Source organism: Erigeron canadensis, chromosome 1 (assembly GCF_010389155.1).
Source record: "Erigeron canadensis isolate Cc75 chromosome 1, C_canadensis_v1, whole genome shotgun sequence".
Taxonomy (NCBI): Eukaryota; Viridiplantae; Streptophyta; class Magnoliopsida; order Asterales; family Asteraceae; genus Erigeron; species Erigeron canadensis.
Genome location: NC_057761.1, coordinates 36,611,857 through 36,623,058, shown reverse-complemented (window position 1 = coordinate 36,623,058; position 11,202 = coordinate 36,611,857). Strand labels below are relative to the sequence as shown.

General features: G+C 34.0%; 1 protein-coding gene across 3 annotated transcripts; it reads left to right on the top strand.

Moving 5' to 3' along the window:
* The first annotated feature begins 1,100 nt into the window (after positions 1-1,100).
* Positions 1,101-8,308, top strand: LOC122599608 (putative disease resistance RPP13-like protein 1). 3 transcript variants are annotated; one of them, XM_043772159.1, is made up of 6 exons: positions 1,101-5,117; positions 5,459-5,795; positions 6,167-6,301; positions 6,697-6,792; positions 6,979-7,154; positions 7,836-8,308. In XM_043772159.1, exon 1 carries the CDS (start codon positions 1,241-1,243, stop codon positions 5,096-5,098), a length of 3,858 nt encoding a protein of 1,285 aa, XP_043628094.1. In that variant the 5' UTR covers positions 1,101-1,240; the 3' UTR covers positions 5,099-5,117; positions 5,459-5,795; positions 6,167-6,301; positions 6,697-6,792; positions 6,979-7,154; positions 7,836-8,308. The 3 variants fall into 3 exon arrangements, with proteins under 3 accessions (XP_043628094.1, XP_043628086.1, XP_043628078.1); XM_043772151.1 differs by having other exon boundaries at positions 6,113-6,301; XM_043772143.1 differs by having other exon boundaries at positions 5,459-6,301.
* The last annotated feature ends 2,894 nt before the right edge of the window (positions 8,309-11,202 follow it).

Below are 11,202 nucleotides of genomic sequence, written 5' to 3'. Positions count from 1 at the left end.
TTGTATTACGATAATGATACGTTATTTGTATGTACATTTTTACGCATGATACCATCATACTTTTATGTATTATTTTTAGTTGATGATATTCTAGAGATCATTTTAGATCAAGATGTGTAAATAAAAGTATTCATGTTCGTCATACGTCATTCAATCCATGGTTTCGAAGGAGATATAGACTTTAACCATTATTAACGAATCTTGAATTAGCTCAAACAATCAGCCCATCAAAAGCCCATTCTTTATAATCTAATAAGTTAAAAAAAAAAAAAAGAGGAGATAAGTTAAACCCATTGTTAAGTAGTAGAGGTGGGTTTCTCATTTTGTGTCACGTGTCTGGATCCCCTTTATCTATTCTCCGCTACAATGGCCGGAAAAAAAAGAGAGGCAGACGGAATTAGTTTCGGGAATATGGTGCCAGCGTAAGAAACCCCTTTTTTTCGTCCGATCTGAAGATTTTATGTAGAAAAAAGGGTTTTAAAGGATGTAGACAGTCGTGTTTCGTCACCGGTGTTATATATCCGGTAGGTGGATGGCGATGATGGTGTATATTGTAATGGTTGTTGGTTTTTGGTTGCCGATGTTATGGATCCGGTTGTTTTCACGGGTGGTTTAAAGGTTGTTGGCGGTGGTTTTTGGTCGCCGATGTTATAGATTCGGGTGGGATGGTGACCGACGGTGGTGGTCAAAGTTCTTAGACGGTGGTTTTGTGGTGGTCAGCTAGGCGGGCGGCGGTGGTGGATGTATATGGTTGAAAGAGATTGAGTGTAGAAAGTATGAAATGGAAAAAGTTAGTGGTGAAAGTTTAAATGCCAGAAGTAAGAGGACCTGAGATGTAATATGCATAAATATATATATGTAATGAGAGTTGTAACTTATGCATGTATATTTGTAGGTTGTACTTTGTGCATACCAACCTGTGAAAAACAGGTTGGTTTTTAGTATATAGGGTAAATTACGGAGTGTAAAGTTAACAAGTGTTATTTTATACAGTGATATTCAATCAAATATCAAGTTGCTTACTGAAATAAATTAATATAGTTGACCAAGAAATTTTGGCTGAAATCATTGTAGATGTGCCATGACCCAATGGCTATTCGTGTCCATTCATCTTTCTATCCTTACTTTATTTATATGCTACACCCTAATCATTATCGATCCATCATACATTCATAACATTTTGGCTGAAATCATTGTTCTTTGTCATAGCACATCTTCACTGTATACTGCTTAACAACCAATGGCTGAAGTCATTGCTTCTGAACTCATCAACATTGTTTTAGGTAAGCTGGTAGATGAAGGAGTGAAGTACATCGTCCGGGCCAAAGGAATTGAGTCCGAGCTCAATGATTTAGGCAACAAATTGACCATTATACAAGCTCTCCTTACTGATGCTTCTGACAAAGAAACTGCTGATAAAAGTGTTAAAATATGGCTCAACAGACTTCAACATCTGGCTTATGATATTGATGATGTACTTGACGGTTTGGCAACCAAAGCCATGCATCGTGAGTTTAATACTAGCAAGGTAACAAAACTCATCCCAACTTTCAAACTTAGTAATAAACTGCGTCACCAGTTAGATACTATTGCCACTAAGTTACGACAACTAGAAGAGGACGCACAATTTCTGAAATTGGTTGTGAAAGATGAAAAGCCCAAAAGTACCGAGACCATGGAAAACTTTAGGACGAGTAGAAAAAACGAAACCTCTTTGCCAGATTCATCTGAAATTATAGGACGAGAAGGAAAAAAAAAGGAATTGCTTGGTAAGTTGTTTGGAGATGAGCCATGTAAGGAAAACTTTAGTGTTGTACCTATAGTTGGTATGGGTGGGGTTGGTAAGACCACTTTAGCTAGAAGTTTGTACAATGAAACAACGGTGAAAGATCACTTTAAACTCCATGCATGGGTTTGTGTTTCTGATGATTTTGATGTTTTTAAGATAACTGAAACCATCTATCGAGAGATGGCCAGTGAAAACAAGGAGTTTAAAGATTTAAATGGGGTTCAAAGGGCTCTTGCAGAACAACTTAAGGAGAAACGGTTTCTACTAGTGCTAGATGACATTTGGAGTGAAAAGTATGTCGATTGGGAGATCCTAGTAAAGCCGTTACATTCGGGAGCTCCTGGAAGTAAGATAATTATCACAACCCGAAAGGAGGGTTTGCTGAAACAAATAGGTTTTGATCATCCAGATAAGTTGGAGAAGTTGTCACATGATGATGCTATGTCTTTACTTGCTCGACATGCATTGGATGTTGATAACTTTGATTTACATACCGATCTGAAACCTCACGGTGAAGGTATTGTGAAAATGTGCGGGTGTTTGCCTTTAGCTTTGAAAGTGATTGGAAGGCTATTGAGGACAAAAACAAATGAACAATCTTGGCAGCAGGTGTTAAACAACAAGATATGGCAAATTGATGATAATAATATTGTTCCAGCCCTTAGGCTAAGTTACCTAGAGCTTTCAGCATGTTTGAAACAATTGTTTACATACAACTCCTTTTTCCCCAAGGACTTTTTGTTTGACAAGAGGGAGTTGGTTTTGTTGTGGGTGGCAGAAGGTTTCATTAAACAATCGGCTGGAAGCATGTTAACCGAAGAATCGTTGGGCCATAAATATTTTGAAGAGTTGTTATCGAGGTCATTTTTCCAGCATGCACCTAACGATGAATCATTGTTTGTGATGCACGACCTCTTGAATGACCTGGCCACATTTGTTGCTGAAGATTTTTTTCTCATGTTGGATGATCAGACGAAGACGGAGACTTTGGCAAAATACCGACATATGTCATTTATTCGCGAGACATATGTTGGTTACCAAAAGTTCGAGGCATTTAAAAGTGCCAAGAGTTTGAGAACTTTTTTGCCGGTGTCCGTTGGGGTGAAAATAAGTTCAGATTGCTTCTACTTATCCAATAAAATCTTGGTCGAGCTACTTCCTGGGCTATTACTGTTGAGGGTTCTTTCTTTAAGCGGCTTTGAAATAAGTGAGGTACCTGAGTGCATTGTTCGTTTGAAGCACTTGAGGTATCTTAACTTATCGCAAACCAAGATCAAAGAACTACCAGAATATGTGGGCAATCTTTATAATTTACAATCACTTATTGTTTTTAGTTGTGATAAATTATGTAAGTTGCCCAAAAGCTTTTCAAAGCTTAAAAATTTACGACATCTTGACATTAGGGATACTCCATTATTGAAGAAGATGCCCAAAGGAATTGGTGAGTTGAACAACCTAGAAACGCTTAGCAAGATAATCATTGAAGGAGATGATGGTTTTACAATAAACGAGCTCAAAGAGTTAAAGAATCTGGCAGGAAATATTGAAATTATGGGGTTGGATAAAGTGATAGATGGTAGGCATGCACAGGATGCAAACTTATTGAGAAAAAGGCTTACAGAGGTAAGGCTCGTATGGGATGATGTAGCTAATGATTCTCGAAATGAAACACTTGAAAATGAGGTCTTTAATGAACTGAAGCTTTCTAATGATGCTTTGAAGATACTCAAAATCAAGTCATACCCGGGAACAAAGTTTCCGAACTGGGTTGGTGATCTCTCATTTTACAAGTTGGTCTGTGTTTCGATATTTGAGTGTAGAAACTGTAAGTCTTTACCAACACTTGGGAGGCTACCATCACTAAAGGACTTGTATATCAGAGGTATGGATGCGGTTAAAGTCATAGGTTTGGAGTTACTTGGGTCTGAAGGTGTTTCATTCCCTTCGCTTGAAGTTCTAATTTTCCAGTCTATGTTGGGGTGGTGTGAATGGTCGACCTATGGCGGGGATGTTGATGCAGTATTTCCATGCCTCGGGGAACTTCGTATATATGATTGTCCTGAATTGGTTGACATCTCACTTCAAGCACTACCTTCGTTGAGAGCTCTAGTGATAGAGGGATGTGGTGAGGGTGTGTTGAGAAGTTTGGTCTGTGTAGGTTCATCAGTCAATCATTTGGAAATAAAGAATATTGCAGGGCTTAGTGATGAGGTGTGGAGTAGAGTTGTTATGAAGAATCTCGGGGCACTTGAATATCTATGGGTCAGGTGTTGTAATGAAATAAGATACATGTGGGAATCAGAGGAAGAGGCAAATAAGGCTCTTGTGAATTTAAGGGCGCTGGAAGTAGATGGCTGTTCAGAATTGGTGAGATTAGGAGAGAAAGAGGAGGGGGATTGTAGAGGCAATCTGCTAACATCACTTAGGTTTTTGAGAATAATAAACTGTGATAATTTTAAGGATTGTAATTGTCCAAGTAGCATTGAGGGATTGAGTATAATTAAATGTAGTTCAGTTGCAAGTGTCTCCTTCCCAAGAGGGGAAGGAGAAGAAGAAGGAGGAATGGAGAAGCTCAAGGTACTTGAAATTGAAGATTGTAAGGAACTAGTTGTAATTGGAATGAAAGAGAATATCAACAACAAATCAATGCTTGAATGGGTAAGAATATACGGTTGTCCAAATCTGAAATCAATGAATGTATCATTGAACTCCATTCACCTCACCTTCTTGTCAATATGGGATTGTAGAAACATGGAGTCATATCCTGACCTTGACCTACCAAATCTCACCTCATTAACAGATCTTAGAATCGCGTATTGTCCAATTATGGGTGCTTGTTTTCCACCTGGGAATTGGCCACCCGAATTGACTATTCTTAAATTAGGATGGTTGAAGAAACCCATATCAGAGTGGGCCCCTCTTAATTATCCAACCTCCCTTGTTGAGCTAGCATTATACGGCGGAGCAAATGATAATGAGGTGAGGGATTTGAGTCAATGGTCTCCTCATCATCTTTTCCCTTCAAATCTTACTAAGCTTAGATTAGGGGGATTTGAGAAACTGGAAACTGTTTCGGAGGGACTCCAACACCTCACCTCCCTCCAACATCTGGAATTTTGGAATTGCCCAAGATTAAAAGATCTACCAGAGAAATTGTTACCTTCACTCTTGAGTTTAACAATCGATCTATGCCCAAAACTGAAAGAAAAGACAAGTAAAAGAGGAGGAGCGTTCTCCTTCAAGAGCTCCTACTGGCCCAAAATCTCCCACATCCCTTGTATTATGATAGACGGTGAATTACAAAATTAATATATATATATATATCAAGGTGCCCTTTTGACTCTATTCTTTCTTTTATATTCTTACTTATGAATTTTCAATTTTGATTCTTTATAATAAACAAATTTTATCAAAATGTTATGAAATTTAAATTTAATGTCTCTCTTCTGTATGTTTATTGCACTCTAAGTGTTTGTCAAAATGTCTCAATGCATTTTTTTTAACCTGCTTGCTGTTTTGTTTGAAATCATTCAAGCATTGTTGTTAGAAATCGAGGAACTAACCACTGTTTATGCTTTATAGCTTAATTAAATCTACATCAGTTTTTTTTTTTCCAGTTTAGATTCTTATATTTTTGTGTTTTAAAACAAATTTCTTTTATAATATCAGGAAGGAAGCAAAGTTAAATTGGTTGATGGGTTCGCTTATAAGGTGGTTGAGACCAAGACTGACAATTAAACAAGCGACAAGATGATTTAGCGTTAAGCCGATGTACTCTTTTAGAGGTTACAGAATGACAGGTTGGATGACGGGGCATACTATTGTGTTCAAAATGGGTGTTTTGTGTGTTGATGGTGACAACAGAGGAAGGTCTCAATCTATGAGTTTTCAACAAAAGTCTGGCCAGATTTTTGCAGTGTAACAATCAGGAGAATGCAGTAAAGCTTGCACAAATGCTATCTAACACAGCTAATGACAGTTGAAGTCTAGATGTGAAATTGTGAATGTAAGTTCTTTTCACTCGACATTGTTTGATAATCCCGTAAGAACCATGTTTAAATTATTGGCCTTCATGTAATGCATATATGTGGGAATTGTTTATGAAAGCAACAATGGGTTCCATATCTAAAGTTGCTTTTCGAAATGATCTGCTTAGCTTGAGTGGTTCAAGTGAAAAAGGTCTTATATTTAGTAATGTTTTCAATAATGCGTGTGTGTTGATGCTTAAAAAGTATGTTAATATAACATTGAAGTATTTAGGACTGATATACATAACCCAAATGATCCTTTTATAAGTTATTGGATTTCATTCTTGTTTTCTAGAAAAAGAAAAGATTTGTGTATGATCACAAATGTCAAAGTGCACATTTTAACCAGATAATGAGGACAGCAATCTACCAAGGTTTCTACTTTCTATAGGACAACGATCTACCAAGATTTCTGCATATCAATGGCATGGATCTTGATGCACCTTTGATGAAAACACTCAGACTCTTTCTTGCAGCCTCAGTGGTACGCAAACTCAAATAAGTAGCAATTTTTTTATATTGTAAGGAACTGGTAATGGAAAAGGAGTTGATTGCTGGGGGAGAAAATAAAACAAACAAATGCTTGAATATGTAATATAGAAGGCAATTCTGAATTCAATGAATGTGTTAAATTGTTCCTCCATGAACCTAACCACCCTGGCATTTAATGTGAAAAGATATACTGGGTTCTATTACTGTTGTAGACTAGATATGGCCGACTACTTTCATACAGTTTTCAATTTTATACTTTTGAGCACTTAAGTTTTGAAAGAGCACATAGTAGAAAAATATATGGTAGTTGTCAATGAGGATAAAGAAATTTACCCCTTATCATTATATCATGACTCAGTTGATAAGGCAACGTCACAAATGTTGCAGATTTTGCAGATAGTGAACTAAGACAGACATACTAAAGATGCAGTATCTTCATGCAGCTTTGACAAAAACACCAGACTTTTGCCCGCAGATCCAGTGGTACGCAAACTCAATTCTTTAGCAATTTCTTGTACTTTGGCTTAACTATAGCTTTGACTTTTCAACATGGTTTACTAATTTTGACTGGAAATCACTGAATGGCATCTTTTACTAACATGTGATGTTTAGACTTTAGATGTGGGTTATACGTCATGATTGATGATTCCATGCATGCCAATTATGTAGGATGCAAAGATTTGGCTTGCAGATGATATTCTACCTGATTGATATGATTTGAAGGAATGGGATATTGTATCTTACCAGACGAGACATCTGTAATGGAAAGTTTTAAGCCAGACTATAGCTGATTGACACTGTTTTCTTCTAGTCAAAGAGCCATTCCAAATTTTACGACTTCTCAGGTTGGTACACTACATACCATATAGTATATAACTATATACCATTCCCACCATTGTCTTTTCATTCATTCAATCATTCATATAACTCAACAGGTCAATTCACATTATAAAATCTTCTATAAATTAACCACATGTGGTTTAATGAACATGCAATATCTGAACTTAGAATATAACTTTTTCATGCTCCATCGTTAGACTAAAACTTGAATTTGAAGTATATTGTTGTCTTTTTACCAATGCAATTAGTATCTGCTTTTGTTTTAGAAACATTTATAAGACGGGCCGTTTAGGTCTGAAATCAAACTAATATTTGATCATTCTAATTTGCTTTTACCTAATTTTCAGCCTTTTATTTTCTGTAAATTTATCTCTTTAGGACAAACAGGTTGACGATTATATTGTATTAGTCAATTGTATATTGAATTAAAAAGGGTTATCCTCTTTCCTTTTCTTTTCTTCTCTTTATGAGAACATGCGTGCTGATCATTTCTCCTAAACTAATAGTATTGTGGCATCAAGTGATGCTTTTTGATTTCGTTTAAAGCTTTTCTTAGGACGAGTAAAGAAAATTGTAGTGGTTTGATAGGTGATAATTCAATGTGTAGTAAATATGTGTAAATTGTAATTGAAATTATCCAGTTATGGTTGACAAGGCATATTTTGATTATTTTGGTTGCCTTTCAGGTTGGGAAAAAATCAGGACAAAACAGACATTTAAATAGCAAACAGAGAGAATTGATGAAGGCCACAATTACGGTCAGGACCATTAATTTACCGTGGCGACGTAAAATTGGTATCTGATGGTCTTTTTGGGAGATTTCTTGGCATCAAATTACTGATGAGTTCGGATTATAAAGCGTAATAATTAAGTTTATTGTCCTGAGTCATGAATATACCCCCAGTGCAAAGTATTGGTGTGATTGATTCTAGGCTTTAGCTGCTGAGGAAAACCTAGAAGCATATTTATGCTTTAGTAATATTTTCATTGTAATTACCATACTTTATAGTAGTTTTCGTGTTAGAGTGTACGCTTGGATTGTAAGTTCATTTGCAATTACTCTGTATGTATATGTAAAATTTTACGTAAGTCATGTTTAAGGGAGTTCTTTTTATCCTTGACCATATGGTAAAATCAATAAACGATAATTTACCGTTAATATAACTTGGTACGTTGTGTCGATTTGTTGATGTATATTTTTGTTTAACATTATACTTTTTGGAAAGCACTAAAAAGTTTATATTGACAATTTGGCATATGACTTGATGTAGGATTGAAATTTATGTGTGTTTTGGTCTTGTGTTAGATGGTACTTTGTAGTTATCATATACGGAGCTTTAACATTTTTAACGATTTATTGTAATGAAGAAAGTAGATTATTTTAGAGCTTCATTGGAACATATATGTATTTGAGGCATAATATGATCTAGACTTACAACTCGCTATCAAAAAAATGCTAAACCAAAATCAAGGTGGAAATATTAAAGAAATAATATTACTCTCTTTACCATTTACCAAGGAAATGATAATAAATTTGGATAAACTTGTTTTCCTATATGCTTGTATTTTTCTCTTGTCTCTTTCACTTAATTCATTTTATCATACCCTTCAATAAAATATCTCTTCATGAATAGACCACTATTTTCATATACTTAATTGTGTTTAAATTATAATAAATAAATGAGTAAATTGACTGGTGTTCATATACGAACAATTATGTGAATCTCAAATGTCAAAATAATTCCTATTCTCTCGCGGGACAGTATTTGAAGTTAGATACATCCCCTGATCGCTTTTTATACGAGTCCATATTTTCTGTGCTTTTGATCCAAACATGGTGAAACAGCATCCCTATTCTCTCGTGGGGCAGTATTCTGTGCTTTTATATGTGATTAAAATAAGAAGCATAAAAGTGGTAAAACATACCCGTAATGAACATATGGTACATGAGATGAGATATAAATAACTGTTTGAAACATATTCGACTCCTTTACACAATTTCTTCAATTTATATTATCAAATTACATTTTATTGGTGCTAAGTAGATGTATTGATTAATTTTGTACCTTTTTTTTTGTACTTATCATATTTATCATTGAAGTTGTTAGTTCTTAATTTATAAATGTTGGGGTTTTTGGTTGGGTATAAGTGAAACTCAAACAAGGGGCATAGATCACGGCCCCCTCCAATTTCTACGTTTAGTAGTGTAATATTTTATCCATTATGTTTTTTGAATGATTTTTTTTAGTGTTATTTTTAGATATTTTTGCACCTGCCAAGTAATTTTTATGATGTTATCTTTTGGTCCCGTGACTTTCTATCCGCCACTAACTCAGACAATGTTTTTATTTATATTAATTAAGAATTACAATTAAAATAGTTATCAAAACTGTCAAAATAAATTGTTCATTTGTACGTTCTTGTGACGTTAAAAATTTAAACTATTTTAACTATTTTATTAGAACAACGTTATAAATTTAAACTATTTTATTAGAACAACGTTATAAATTTAAACTATTTTATAATGTTGTTCTAATAAAATAGTTTAAATTTTTAGTGTGAACTATATATATAAACAACTCTTTTTAGGTAATTTTTTAACACTAAAATATGTGTGAACTATATATTTAAAACAACTCATTTGTACGTTCTTTAATAATAGTTTAAATTTCTTCATATTAAAAAATGTGTAGAATTAAAAGTTCACACTTTTTAGTGTGAACTTTCATGATTATTTTGTCACACCTCATTTGTCCACGCTAACTTTTAATGAGGTGTGACAAAATAATTATGAAAGTTCACACTAAAAAGTGTGAACTTTTAATTCTACACACTTTTTAGTGTGAAGAAATTTTCACCCACTTTTATTTTTATATATTTTTACACACAAAAAAACGTGACAAATTTTTTAATTTGTTCACACTCCAATAAAAGCGTGGACAAATGAAATTTTTTTTGTAGTGTTAATTTTATTTTTTTTATAACGATAAATTATTCTACTTTTTTCTCAATCTAAATTACAGGAGTTTTAGAATATAACTTAGGACTCTCAAAAAGCATCTTCCCCCAATACTAAAATTAGACGATATATGATCCATCTTATTGGGTTTTTTCGGTTATATTGTTTCAGTCAACTACAGGTTATAATACCCTTCAAGATCTACTGAATTTGGTGTTTCAATTTACTTCTGTCAAGTACTCCCGTTGCTTCCCCGACTAGCTAGGTTGCATGTTTGATAATGTTGGATTCTAACTCCTTAAAAAGATTCCCTCAAGTTATAAATAACTTGTTGTAAGTTAGAATAATCTTGACCTTTGATAATCTTAACTTTTGATTTTAAATCAAGGGTCAAGATTTAGTGATTTATCCAACTCGAAAGAATCCCCTCCTTTTCTCGAAAGCTTAAGTATATATTTAAGCTTTTACTCCAATTAATTTGCCAAAACACTGACTTACAATCATCTAAAATTAGTAAATATAATTAATAAATAATCATGTAATCACAATGTATCTAAGATAAAATAACTTTTCAACCAAAAGCTATGAAAATTTAACGTTAACCTTTTAAGATGGGGCGGAGTGATAAATTTACAACATTATATGGACATTTACAATAATGCATGTATACTTTATATAATTGTACATTCTGCAGTATAATATGTATATTTATCGTAAATGGTCAAAATCTGTTGTAGATATATTTTAAGATATGTAGTTATATATCATGATTAATCAAACTTCGAAAACCGATACTTTCTTAACAATATCAACTGCAGTTTTCTAAGCAGAGACCTTTGAAACTGTAACAAAATAATATAAGCATAAGCAAATTAAAATGAATTTCTACCAAAAATAGTCACCAAAAATAGTTTCAAAGGTAAAAGTTCCACGTAGCTAGTCTTGGCAATGGTGTTGACTCAAAATATCACTGAATATTGACTGCTAATTGCAAACATTTGTGTAGAAAACCCATAACAATAGGCATCTTTTTAATATGTTACCATTTGTCTCTATTCAAATTTCATTTTCATACAAATACCTAGCCTTTGATT

Bases quoted from the DNA above. Each gene is read 5' to 3' on its own strand.
- LOC122599608 (XM_043772159.1), top strand. From the start codon at position 1,241: ATGGCTGAAGTCATTGCTTCTGAACTCATCAACATTGTTTTAGGTAAG.